The sequence below is a fragment of the Poecilia latipinna genome, unplaced genomic scaffold (assembly GCF_001443285.1).
Source record: "Poecilia latipinna isolate Pla-1442-1.1 unplaced genomic scaffold, P_latipinna-1.0 Scaffold213, whole genome shotgun sequence".
Classification (NCBI taxonomy): domain Eukaryota; kingdom Metazoa; phylum Chordata; class Actinopteri; order Cyprinodontiformes; family Poeciliidae; genus Poecilia; species Poecilia latipinna.
In genome coordinates this window covers 235,225-248,154 of record NW_015112829.1, presented here as the reverse complement: position 1 = coordinate 248,154, position 12,930 = coordinate 235,225, and the positions used below count along the sequence as shown (strand labels likewise).

The 12,930-nt window shown below is 37.9% G+C and overlaps 1 protein-coding gene and 1 long non-coding RNA gene across 5 annotated transcripts; one reads left to right on the top strand and one right to left on the bottom strand.

Moving 5' to 3' along the window:
- Positions 1-1,542: 1,542 nt before the first annotated feature.
- nts (neurotensin) lies at positions 1,543-8,843 on the bottom strand. Its single transcript, XM_015031633.1, has 4 exons — positions 8,759-8,843; positions 7,173-7,234; positions 3,389-3,601; positions 1,543-1,835 (listed from the first exon to the last, which is right to left on the bottom strand). The coding sequence occupies exons 1-4, from the start codon at positions 8,817-8,819 to the stop codon at positions 1,692-1,694; spliced, it is 480 nt and encodes a 159-aa protein (XP_014887119.1). The 5' UTR covers positions 8,820-8,843; the 3' UTR covers positions 1,543-1,691.
- On the top strand, positions 3,608-9,365 carry LOC106946938 (uncharacterized). 4 transcript variants are annotated; one of them, XR_001424881.1, is made up of 4 exons: positions 3,608-3,961; positions 5,169-5,241; positions 5,326-5,412; positions 8,709-9,365. It is a non-coding gene; the product is annotated as an uncharacterized LOC106946938 (long non-coding RNA). The 4 variants fall into 4 exon arrangements; XR_001424878.1 differs by having other exon boundaries at positions 3,608-5,241; XR_001424879.1 differs by having other exon boundaries at positions 3,608-5,241; positions 8,706-9,365.
- Positions 9,366-12,930: the final 3,565 nt, after the last annotated feature.

Here is a 12,930-nt window from a genome sequence, read left to right as displayed (position 1 = left end):
CAATACATCTACGCTGTTTGAATCCTGCACCATATGCTAAGAGTTCCTCTTTTTTTCAGCTCTTTTTTCTCTGCTTGCAGAGTTTCTTTTCATCCATCCATAATCTAGACCCACTTTATCCTCGTTACAGGGGAGGAGGTAGCACCCTGTGACAATGATAATAGTAACACTGTCATACTTTTGGCTGAAGCTGTCCTGATTGTCCTGGTGTGGCTCCTCATGCTCAAACTTCATCTTCTCTTGGGTAAAACAAAGAAAGCAGTGATGTCTCTGTTGACTGAAATTGATATCAGGCCAACAGAGACATCACTGCCTTCTGTCTTCTCAGAGAGTGTGACTTTGAAACCAGAGTCCTCTCGAGGGCATGTGTGTTGTGCTGCTGAAGTTCACTCCAGAAAGACTCACAAACAGAGAAAACACGGCCGAGGGCAAAAGTTTTACACTCGGAGAACAGGAAGTTTGAGCGTGAGAAGCAGGAGTCTAGCATTAGAAGATACTCTAAATGTTAGTTGCACTAACAGTAAGCTAAGGCGCTACACCAACAAGGTATTTAGCTAATGCTAAAACACTGACTTTAATTCAAATAATATCTGCCGTTGAAAGATAAATTAAATTTTTGCAATATAATTTACATATTCTGTAATCCCCAAAGATATTATTTTTATGTTTGTATCTTGCTCTTCTGTTCCTTTATGTTTCTTGTTTGTTCGTGGGAAAAAAGAGAGAGAATGAGGAGAGGAAATGGTCTTCACGCACTTCAAAACAAGAGTATGAATATGAACTTGAAGATCTTTTAACAGTTGATCATCAAAACTTCAAAGCAGATGTAGAACTTTATTCAGCTGAAAACGTATAACAAACAGACAAATAAATTATCGCCTTAGATTCATGTGGGGGTTAGCTAAGTGTGCGAAATGTTTTCAAAGATTGGCAATTTTGCCAAACGAAGAAGTTAGCTTTGCTGCTAGCAGATTAGTGGACCTGCGTTACACCACAGGCGAAAGCAGACAGCAACAAACGAAAAAGATAAAAGTCTGATTTTGGTCTGGACCTAGTGTGAATACACCGGTAGTTTAACTGAAGCATAATCATGTTTTAAAATACTGAACAAATTCCTACTGAAAATCTGTGGTAAGACAAATTTCCATTCAAAGATACTCTCAATTCAATAAGACTTTGGCTATTTTGAAAACGAAAAATGGGTGAAAACATCAAGTCTGTAGATGTAAAAAGCTGGTAAACAAACGTCAAAAGACTTGTAGAGATTATAAAACCAACAATGTGTTCGTCCATCTTTTGATACTCCTGTAGCCAGACGACTTGCATCGGATTCATACAAGAAGTCTGCAAACAAGACCGAGACAAATAAAGACACCGTGTTCGTGTTTGCTGTGGATCGCACTGACCAAGAGCACAAACATCCAGGTCAGGCTAGCTTTTTATTAGCAATCCTTCATTCGCTTTAAAAACATAGAACAATCTTTTACGCTGCAGTGAAGGAACAGATGAATGAATACGGATCCTCAGAGAAAACACAATGTGTACGATGCTTCAGTTGTTTTATTGTCAGCAGCAGCATAACGACAGGCCTCAGCGCTGGACGTACAATCGCAGGTTCTTACTGGAGAAAAAAAACAACAAAAAAACGAACAAACTCTGCAGCCACACGCAGACGGAACGAGCGACGGCCGTCAGTAAACCGAGCTCCGCTTTAAGATGTAAGGCCTTCGCGACTTGGCGTTGTGGGCGGCTTGCCTCTTCAGGATGTACGGGGATTTTCGTTTCAGCGGCGCATCGCTGTTCTCCTCTGAATATTCCACCGAGTCTCGGAGTAGCTGTGAGGAGCAGAGGAGGGGGGATGGGGGGGGAGAGGACATGGGTTTTGTTGCTCAGAGGCAGTGTAATGTGATGCTGAGCTGGCGTTCACTGTGATTAGAGGAGTGTACTTGCTCTGCACGTTCATGCATGGTGAAACAGGTGCTAATCTGCTGGAGCTATGTTAACATTTCAAGAATAAAAAAGAAGAAAAAAGGGGGAGGAAAGCCTCTTTGAGAGGAGGATGATGGAGGATGTGGGAGAAGAGGAAGTGAGAAGTGTGTTTACAAGTGGGTACGGTTAGCTGTTTTCAAAAGTGTGTGTTTGTGTCTGAATGTGTGTCAGAAGGACGGTGTGTCGTTGTGTGTTCAGGGGATTTCATATCAGCTAAAACAGACTCTTATTGGATTAGCTGGGTTAGAGTTATTCTGTCAGTGATCGGGGGTTTTGGCTGTTAAAGCTGCACTGTAACTTTTTTTTTTTTTTTTTTACAAAAAATGAAGTTTTTTTGCATATTTGTTAAAACGATCACAATGTTGTGATAGTGTAATATTAGACACATAATCTGTGAAAAGGTCGATCTCAAAATATAATCAATCAGAGACAGGAGGAGGGACTTAGCTCTGTCAATCAAGCTCATGTACTAGCAGCTCATCGTGCTAACATGAAACAACTCATCGTTTCAGGATCCTGTTTATCCGCCTTGCTAAGTAGCCTAGCATTCATGACAGGCTACCTGCATCATAGCAGAGAGCAAGGGGGACGGTGATTGACAGCGCTAAGACCCGCCTCCTGGCTATGATTGGTTGTTTCTAGTTCGCTCTGGGACCAATGGGAGAAGGAATAAAAGCTTGGTATGAGACAGATTATCTGTTTCATATCATATTGTCACAATATAGTGACAATATCAACAAAGAATTATTGTTCATAAAAGTTAATGTACTATATGAACTTGTTGCTTCACACTGCAATTTTTACTTGACTGTGAGAGACTAATTTGGCTATTTGAAAATATTTCAACTCCTGAAAAATATAGGATTTTCAAAATTAAAAAAAACTCTAGACTTTTGTCAATTTCCACAGGTTTTTTTTTTTTTTTTAAAGAAAATTTTTTATATTAATATAAACATTTTTTGAGGGTTTACAAGCAATTTTCTTTTACTTTTCAAACTCAGAAATGTCCATGTTTTTCTGTTTTTTTTTCTTTTGTAGAAAGTTTGAGATTTTTTGGCAGAAATGTACTGCTTTTTAATTTTCTATCCTCAATGGCCTTTTTAAGCCATCATATGCCATGGGCTCTTTACTGTATATAACAATAGAATAAAAACCACCAGAATTTTTGCTTGTGGTCTGCAGTTCAGCGGCCCCCATCTGGCACCCCCCCTCTATAACCTGATGTAGACCAGGTTATAGCTGCCAAAATGGAGAACCGTCCAAATGCAGAAAAATCCAGAAGGAAAACAAGGTAGGTCACCTTGAGTTTTACATTGAAATACACTCAAACGACTAAGATGTTGAATTTGCGCAGAGGTGTCTGTATTGAGATGTGTGTGCGTGTGTGTGTGCCTCTCACCCTCTCCTCCCGGCTCTGCAGCGCTCTGCAGATGTGTTGGAGGCTGTACAGCTCTTCCAGCAGCGGGAGACTCCCTTCCCTCAGCTCGGAAGCCTCTGCCTCCTCTTCCTCCTGCTCGCCGCTCCACGCCTCCTGCCGCAGGCCGCCCATCAGCCGGCACAGGTTGGTCAACGATACGTGCCAGTAGGGGGCAGTCTGCCTGTTGTGTTTCATCTGTAACAGAAAGAGACGAACGGGGGCGGTCGGCTGGAACCGGGACCGGGCTCTTAATTGAATTGTGGATACGATGGAAAGGGATTCACTTTCAAAAGCTGAGAGCAAATTAGATCCGGGTTTGGAGCGTAGGATGTCCGCGTTGAAGTTGAAACAGTCAGACAAAATAAAAAGAAACTTTGAGTAATAAGTTTTACAAATCAGATTCAGGTAAAAATAGAATCAGCCTAATGCAGAGTAATCCAATGTTCTTGTTAGAATTTCCGTCGTGCTGCCTCTTGTTACCCTTACCCTCTATGTCCAGAGAACACGACAAATGCACAAACTGGCTTAAAGTAAACAAAATAGACACTTTTGGTGGTAAGTATCTTAAACTCTTTCAAACTCATCCCACCTCATGTCTGATGTATTTTAAAGATCCTAGCTGAAACCTGGTGAGCAGTGCAAGCAATTAAAGGTGCAAAATGAGCTGAAGTTCTCTGAGAATTGCTATGAAAGGACGTTAGGAAGATATTAAAGACTTCATATAGTTGAATTTTTAATCAAGCACAATAAGCACAGTAAGTTTAATGTTGTGATAGCTAAATTCTAACAATATATTGTGTCAGTTGTGATTCACATTTGACATGTGCAACAGAATTAGACTTGCTAGCAAGCCTTAACCATAAAGCAGTTCTTACTTTTTATTTTGGTAATTGTATGAAGTACTATTAATAAATTATTGAAAAATAGTAGTAGTAAAGAACCAAAGTAGTGAAGAACAAACTAGTAGAACATGCTAGTAGCAACTATGCTAATTGTAAAGCCAAACATGCTAACAACCTGAGTTTCTCTTAACCAAAGTTCTATAATTCTGGTTTATTTAAAACGATATATAAAGGCCACAGATAGCACTACACATTTATAATATTGTTTATTTGTTTATCATGATAAGAATTTGGATTTATTGTAATGATGATTTTGCTTTAGTCCAAAAAGTGATGACCTTACTTAACACGTTAACTTTCTCCTCTGTTTCATGAGAGCTTCAATAAATAACAATAAATTCGCAAATATGACTTAATGCAGTTACTATTTTTAATTTAGTAAATCCCACATCTTTAAATGGTGTCTTTAAGAAACCAATTGAAAAATAGGAATGCTTTTTATTATCAGTATTTGTGTTTATTGGGTGTTGATCGCTGTGCCATGCAGTCATAACTAAAAAAAACAAAACAAAAAAAAACGCAAAAGACACTTATCGTTATCACGATAGTACCACGAAATATCGTGATAACATTTTAAGTCAGATGTAAAAGTTTGACTTAAGTTTTTAATTATTACCATTTTAGTAACATCACAAACTGTTAAACTTTATCCTTAGACTTGGATGTAGCTTTGCAGGTTGTAAATTAATATGTAGGTAAATAGCATCCAGATTGAGAAATGTTAAATGCATGCTAACATCTCGATCATTAACCACTGTGCAGATGATTTGTATAACTAAAAAAATGTTCTATTAGTTTAATTTTGTTTTATTGGTAGGACGTTAATTTGTTACATTGGGATTTTTCTGTTTGCTTAGTAGAAGATAAAGAGCTCTCAAAGAAACAATGAGCTGCCGACATTTGGAAATCAATCAAAGACTTACACAGCTCCAGGTTAGTTAAATGTACAGACTTGCGCATGGCCCTGTGAGGCCATGTGTGTGTTAAGACATTTCCTTTATTTCTTTCTTTTTGAAGAGCAGCAACAACAAAAATCGTTATCATTTCAACAATAGAAACCTACGAAAGATGAACCGAGGTCAATGGAAGACAAATCAGTCTAAGGTAAGCGCATTCTGTATTACAGTGACACATTCTGATAAGAGACTGCCTCTTGTATCTCATCAGCGGGTTATTCAGTCTGAATGATCACCAATATCATTCAAATGGAGAGTGACAGCATCCTCTCTTTACGCTAGTTCTCCTTCCAGTTTCTTGAACGCTCTATCAGTCATCCGACAACTTAGAATCACGATCATCACCCCTGAGCGCGCGCCAAGCATCGGCTGCAATGAATCACACGGCTGATTTGTCACCGTCACGTCTCCGTGCGAGCGGCCCGGTTGTTTATCAGGCAGAGAAAAGGAGCAGGATGTGATGTCGTTAGGAAGCTGTCAGCTCCCTCTGAATCCCATTAGCCAGTCTCTGCGTCTTTACACTTCCTCTCTTAAAGAGTTATTCTCTCATTGACTGGATGTGATCATTACAGGTGGGCGAATCGATCCAAAGTATTGGTAATTTCGATACCAAGCTGATATCAGCATCGGATCGTTATTAAAGTGATACGATCGATGCTTTAGTTTCAGTTTCTCTCTTGAAATGCTACTTTCTTTTCGTATTGTGGCTTCTCAGTGCTACCGCTACCTCAAAAGAAATTTTGTTTTGATTATCTCTCAAAACATACTTTTTTTTTTACTTTATTTAGGAGAAAATGTGCACAAAATTGTTTGGTATTTCAATCATTTATCATGTTAATATGCTATGACATTATTTTGTAGACACCTATGAACTTTGTCCAAATTCTGCCTGCCCTAGGTTCAAATTAAATAATTCAAAACAAAAATTGGAAAAACACCTAGAATTCAAAAATTTGATGATATATTAAACTTAAATAATAAAAAATATCATCAGAATCGGTTGGATACTAGTCGAATCGATACTAGTGTGGTAAGATTGATGCGTTAAGTTCAGATTCCGTCTTGAAATTTTATTTCAGTATTGTAAGTTTCCCAACTCTATGGGAATAAAATTTTGTTTTGATTTTTGCATTTTATTTAGGAAAAAACAATTTTTTTGTTTTTCTATTGATTCTGTTTGTCATGTTAATATGTTATTTAATTGTTTTGTAGACACATAGACTTTGTGCAAATTCTGTCCTGGCTTGTTCCGAAATAATTCAAGCACAAAGCCTCAGCAGTTTGATGATTTATTAAACTTAAGCAAAAAATAATGGTATCAGTATTGGTATTGATACTATCATGTAAGATCGATACTTAAATTTTATTTTTATTTTAGTAAACACCTATAAACTTGAAATTATCAAGTTGAAATTATCTCTCAGGCTTCAATTAAATAATTTAAAGGAAAAATCTCAAAAACGCCTATCGGTCTGAAGTTTGACGATATATCAAGTTGAAATAATAAATGTATCAGTATCAGTATTGGTGATACTGAGTGTGTATTTACCAAAATATGCAGTATCACACACCTTTAATGATCAAGATAATGTGATAAAAGTCCAAAAACAACAAGTGATTCATTTTTCACCTTTTCCTCTCTTTCTCAAACAGTGGATTTTCTGACTGTGTAGACGAAAACATTTTTACTCCAGGAGCTGTCGGTGCTCTCCTTAGATTGATTATTTTCCACCCAATCAGCCTGAACACAGGTAGGTGGGGTGGGGGTTTCCACTGCAGGTTTTTATGAGAGGACACCTGGTCGGCCTGTGCGGGTGAAGGTGGGAGGTCACTAAAAACACCCGGCACTTTTGGAGACCAGCTCTCTGATCCTGCAGGGGTAAAAAAATAAAAATAAAGAGAACGTACCTTAGAGGTGAAGAGGTTGGTGAAGAGCTCCTCAGCGAGCGCTCGCTGCTCCTGCTCTACATCTGACAGAGAAACAGGATCAGAAAACCATCCAGCCAGCAGGGGAGAGTGTTACAAGACAGGATTGTTTTCAATAATGAGAGTTTTTTCCTCGTTGAGGAAGTTAATGTATCTTGACAACAGTTTAGCAAGGCTGAAGGCGACATCAGTGATCCAGCAGGTGATTCAGTTTATATCAGTTTCATGTCCAACTGCTTCATCAGGGCCGATACATAAAATATTTAGGAAAAAGCTCATTTATAAATGTCTAGGTTAAAGCCAAATATTCAGATTACACTACAAAACTGGATTTTGAAGCATTAGCAACATTACTCACTAGAATCGTCTCAATTCAGGATATTAGTCCTTAAATTTAATGTTAAATAACGCTCAAACTGCTTCATTTTGGTAGCAAATCTTACAGAAACATGTTGATGAGAAGTGAGCTGGTATTCTCAAGAGTTTGGTAGTAAGTTGTGTCCAGATTTAGCTGGTTGGGTAGCAACAATTAGGATTTAGCCAGCTGATACAGTGGCTCACAAAAGTATTCATACTCTTTTGAACTTTTCCATATTTTGTCACATTAAGACCACAAACACAAATATGTTTCATTGGAATTTAATGTGAAAAACCAACACGAAGTGGTTAACAATTTGAAGTAGAAAGAAAATTATGCATGATTCAAATTTTTTTTATTTCATAACCCCATGAAAATTTTGCCTCTAAAAAATATAAGTAATAAGAGAAAAGGTTTGAATCTCTGCTAAATTTAAGTATTTATCAATATTTCACAGATGTTTCATGCCTAATCACAAACTAATTACAATTTAATTGTATTTTTTATAAACAAAATGACTTTTTATAATTTATAAGTCATCACTCTGCTCCCATTGGGACCAAGCAAAAACCTATTTGTGCATAATAATGACAGAAGCTGAGAAACTATTAATCTGCTTAAACTTTTAGATCTTAAATATTTATTTTGGATGTTGAAATAAGAAATTTTAAATATTATGCTTTTGAGTTCTTTCATTTGATTAATAAGTAATAAAAGGGGAAATCTTACCTATTGCTGTCAATGTAACATAATAGAAGCATAAATGAAATTAATTTATGTAAAGTCATCTTTGAGATTAATTTCACAAATCTTATAATTAAGTTTTGTTTTTGTTTTTTTTATTGGTTACAGTTTATTTTATCAGTGTGGATTTATCTAATTTTACACACACAAATTTCAAAGGAAAACTGAACTGCAGACATTTGAAATGTTTAATTGAGATTTAACTTAAATAACTGAATTCTTTTCCAAATAGCCAATTCTTAAAAACTTGTCAAATTAATTCAACTTTTCAGCAAACAACATTCAAAATAGACACGATTCATCTTGAAAAGCGTCTGCTGTGGCATAAACTTTCTGAAACCGTGCACCTGTTGAACACTCTGAATCACGTGAACCCGGGGAGAAAACATCTATTTTGTTACTTTTTGGTCCAGCAGATGAAACGACGGAGGAGAACGGGACCCGCTGAGCGATGCCTGCTGCTTACCTGTGCAGAGCGCGCCGCATGGAAAACAGAGGAGGAGCACACAAGCCAACTGCGCCTGCATCTTGACGACAAAATGAGAAAAGGTGTGAAACAAAAGGGGGGCTTCCGCAGTGAGGAGTTCACCTGAGGACGAGCTTAGTCCATAAGGTTAAGGGTCAGAGCGCGACTGAAGAGGCTGGAGATGAATTTATGGAGACGATGCTGCCGCTTCTTTTTTCCCCCCTTCTTTTTTCCTCCTCAAGGTCTGAGATGGTTGTCAGAGCTTCCTGGTTGGATGTGAAGTGCGGTGGGCTCCATTCCCTCCGTATATAAGAGCCCGCGTGATGTCAGAGCGTGGGTCTCTTCCCCCCTCTCCCTGCCCCTCCAGATCGTCTCCCTCCATCCACGTTGCTGTGTCTCGCCGGTCGTCACTCTGGCATCACGGGGCAGAAAGGTTTTTTGCGTCACTGCTCGGGAGATTTTTGGTTTTTTACATCTTCAGTGGAAGAGGTTAGCTGTACGTTGGTCTCTGAGTGGTGGAGGGTGACGCACAGATCACCGTTTCTGTCACCGTTTGGAAAAAAAAAAAAAAACACAAAATAAAACACAAAGCATTGTTCTCTGTTAATTACTGGACGAGTTTGAAACAAGTTGAACAGGCAGCTCTGGGCCGGTGTCTGAGTAACGCTTCACTCATCACTCAGGGATTCATGTAATAATTCAGCTAGCTTGTTAGAAAAGTTCAGACTTTTTTCCAATTACGACATTTTCTCTATAAATGTGTAAAAACTTACACCATCCTTAGTATTTAATGATAATAGATTAGGGGTGCACCAAGAATCGGCTGGCGGATTTATCAACTTCAATTTTCTTAATTTTGGGGGATCTGTGATCAGCCGATAGTTGCTTGTGAAGCCAATCTTTTCTACCACGACAAAGGTCTGAAAATCAGCCACTGGCTCCTGCTGCTCTGCAGTGAGAGCCTGTTAGCCCCGCCCACCAGCTCATGTCTGCACAACCCACTGTTGGCAACTTACCAACTTTCTTCCTATATTTGACGAGATTTCTCACAAACTCCCCCCACAAACGGTATCGGAAAAAATTGGAACTGGGCTTTTTATAGATAGGTGATCGGTCAGAAAACTGCAATCGGTGCAGCCTGTCACAATAAACAATAAATCAATTAATGGCATGATCAATTAAAACGAGTTAGATCATTTCCATTTGGATGATTGTTTTTCTTGTAGCTCTCTCTCTTTTACCAAAGACTGTACAACAAACAGTCTGGTGCAAAATTCTTTCACTCAAATTTTAGTGTTAATTTTAATTGTTTTGTTTGCTTATTTTGAATATTTAAAATGCCTGCCACCTCCAGTGTTAAATGTTAGAATTTAAAGTTTCTTGATCTTTGAAAGTGTGTAATTGCATTATTATTATTATTAACATTATTATTATGTCATTATTATTATATTACTTGAAAATTATCTCAAAGCAACATTATCAACATTATTATCGTTTATTGCAATAAGTTCTGGGACAATAGATTTATCATCCAGTAAAATATGTTTTTGTGACAGGCCTGGTTGTGTTACAGCAGCTCTGTAGCAGCAGATGATGGCTTTGTGTTTTATTGCTCTGGAGCCTTTGGGGGGTGTGTTGACACGCTGCTGCTGCTGCTGCTAATCGATCTGGGCACTAAAGGGCTTCCCTAGTCATTTACACATCATAATTCTGTGGTTTAAAGATTACTCATAATTGGAAAACACTCAAGACGGTTCCCTAGTACGAAGAAAATAGCAAACAGGAACCAGAATACATAAATAGCATCTTAGTCTATGTTCACACATCAGGTAAATGAGACCCAAACCTGCTGTTTTTGCTCCTTTGACCAGTCTGGACGGCCAAATTCTGATCTTTTCAGATAAAAAAAAATCTGATTTGCGTCAGTTCCATATATGGTACATCGAATATGTATTTGATTGTCTTCAAACCTTTGCGTCATTTATGAGACAGAAACTTTATAATTCTGCACCAAACATGGTAAATAAGGATGTAAACAATGGCTGAAAATTCTAATTATGAACTTATGAAAGAAATCTGCATCACATCACAATCCCACCACTCTTAGCTCCGCCTACCAATGCTTTAAACTGATACTGAGTTTTTACTTATGTTCAAATAAATGAATTTCTTTATATTTACCACGGAATTACAACGCAGGGCTGCTTAAAAAAAAACAAAAAACAAAACAATGTTTAAGAGAAAGACAGTTACATATAACGCACTTTAACCCAACGCATTTTTCAGACCAAAAATTCATTTTTTAAAATTAATTTCTGTAAAATCAAGTGAAAACTCAAACCAGTACAAGAGAAAAATCTAATCTAGACCCTTTAACTTATATAATTTTATAATTTTGCTCTATGTTATACATTTTGATTGAGGTATAAAATTATTCAAAACAATCTGATCCATTTGATTCTAAAGCATCAATTGGTTAAAAAAATTGTCATTCATCTCAAAACGTTTTGGCAAAATTATTAAAGGAACACAAACAAGATGTATGGTAACTTGTTGAAACAAAAATACATATTCAGTATTTGGAATACAAATAAGCAAAAATGAGGTAAATCAAAGGGTCTGGGGCTGTTTCTGGGTTTTACATGTTTGGGTCTAACAGCTGATGACAATTGGAGCTCATCAAGTATAACTGTTGAAAAATAAATTTCTCAATTGCACTGCTTCCATTATATAAAAATTGTAACTAAAATCACTAATGAACCTCCTGACTACCAGGAAAAAAAATATTGTCCAATCACCATTTTTTTAAATCCCAGTCTTTGTAAGGTAATAAAAGGTTTTATGCACTTACTTTGTCTCTTCCCATAAAATGTGTTATTACTGATTAATGCAATTTTTATGTATTAGAAAAATATACGAACAAAAGTCCCACCCCTACATATGTGGTATCATTGAAAAGCCCTAAATGTCCTCTCCAGATACCAAAAGGAATTAATTCAGTAGAATGCAGGGGGTGGGAGATATTCAAGTTTAGAAATGTCCTCTACAGAGGCCAAAAATGAACTACTGGTAGTCAGGAGGTGAATAAGTTTGTTCATGCTATAAATCATTAAAAATTACATCTCGCCTTCATCCTCCTACCGCTTCCTGTCGTCTTCTTCATCTTTTTCGCCGGTAGTAACATCCGGTTGTTCATGTGACTCCAGTTTTGTGAAATCCACTAATTTCGATGCAGTTAAAAACCACTTCATCGTAGTGGGATCATTTTGGTAAAAAAAAAAAAAAAACCTGTAAGTTTTTTCAAAATTAGCATGTTTCTATTAAATGGATGTATTTTCTTAAGTGCAGTTTGCACAATGGCTGCACAGTGGCGCAGTTGGTAGAGCTGTTGCCTTGCAGCAAGAAGGTTCTGGGTTCAATTCCTGGCCCCGGTCTTTCTGCATGGAGTTTGCATGTTCTCCCTATGCATGCGTGGGTTTTCTCCAGGTACTCCGGTTTCCTCCCGCAGTCTGAAACATTGCCCCTAGGTGTGAGTGTGTGTCTGCATGGTTGTTTGTCTCTGTGTTGCCCTGCGACAGACTGGCGACCTGTCCAGGGTGTACCCCGCCTCTCAACTGGAACTTTAGCTGGAGATACCCCACTGAGGGACAAGGGTGTACAGAAAATGGATGGATGGACAGTTTGTGCAATTATGGTCAATGGAAACAGCCAGAGACCCAACAGACTTACTGCTCCACTTAATATATATATATTCAGTGACGTAAATAATATTTATTATATTCAAAATCGCTGAATTTTCGCATTTTCCCATTCAAATGCTTGGTGAGGCAGCAGTGAGCTGAGCCTCACCGAGGATTGCGCAACCTCTCGCTAACTGCACCAGTTGCCATTCCATGAAAGCATGCTCCTCCTGTCTGTACGTCGCCAATAAAATGGTTAAAAACATTTAATATATGAACTGATTTTCCATCATTTAGCTTATGTATTTAATGTACTGTGTTTTTATTGTCACCAACTGTGTGCAACGTGTTTCGTGTGCTGAGGAGCGATCATAAACGGCAGAAAACAGATTCGAGGTGAGGCAGGCAGTTCTCGTGACTCATCGCTGGGGGCGCTCATGAACCCAGACATTGTGACTCCACAACTGCAGAGTAAGAGACAGTAACAGCGAG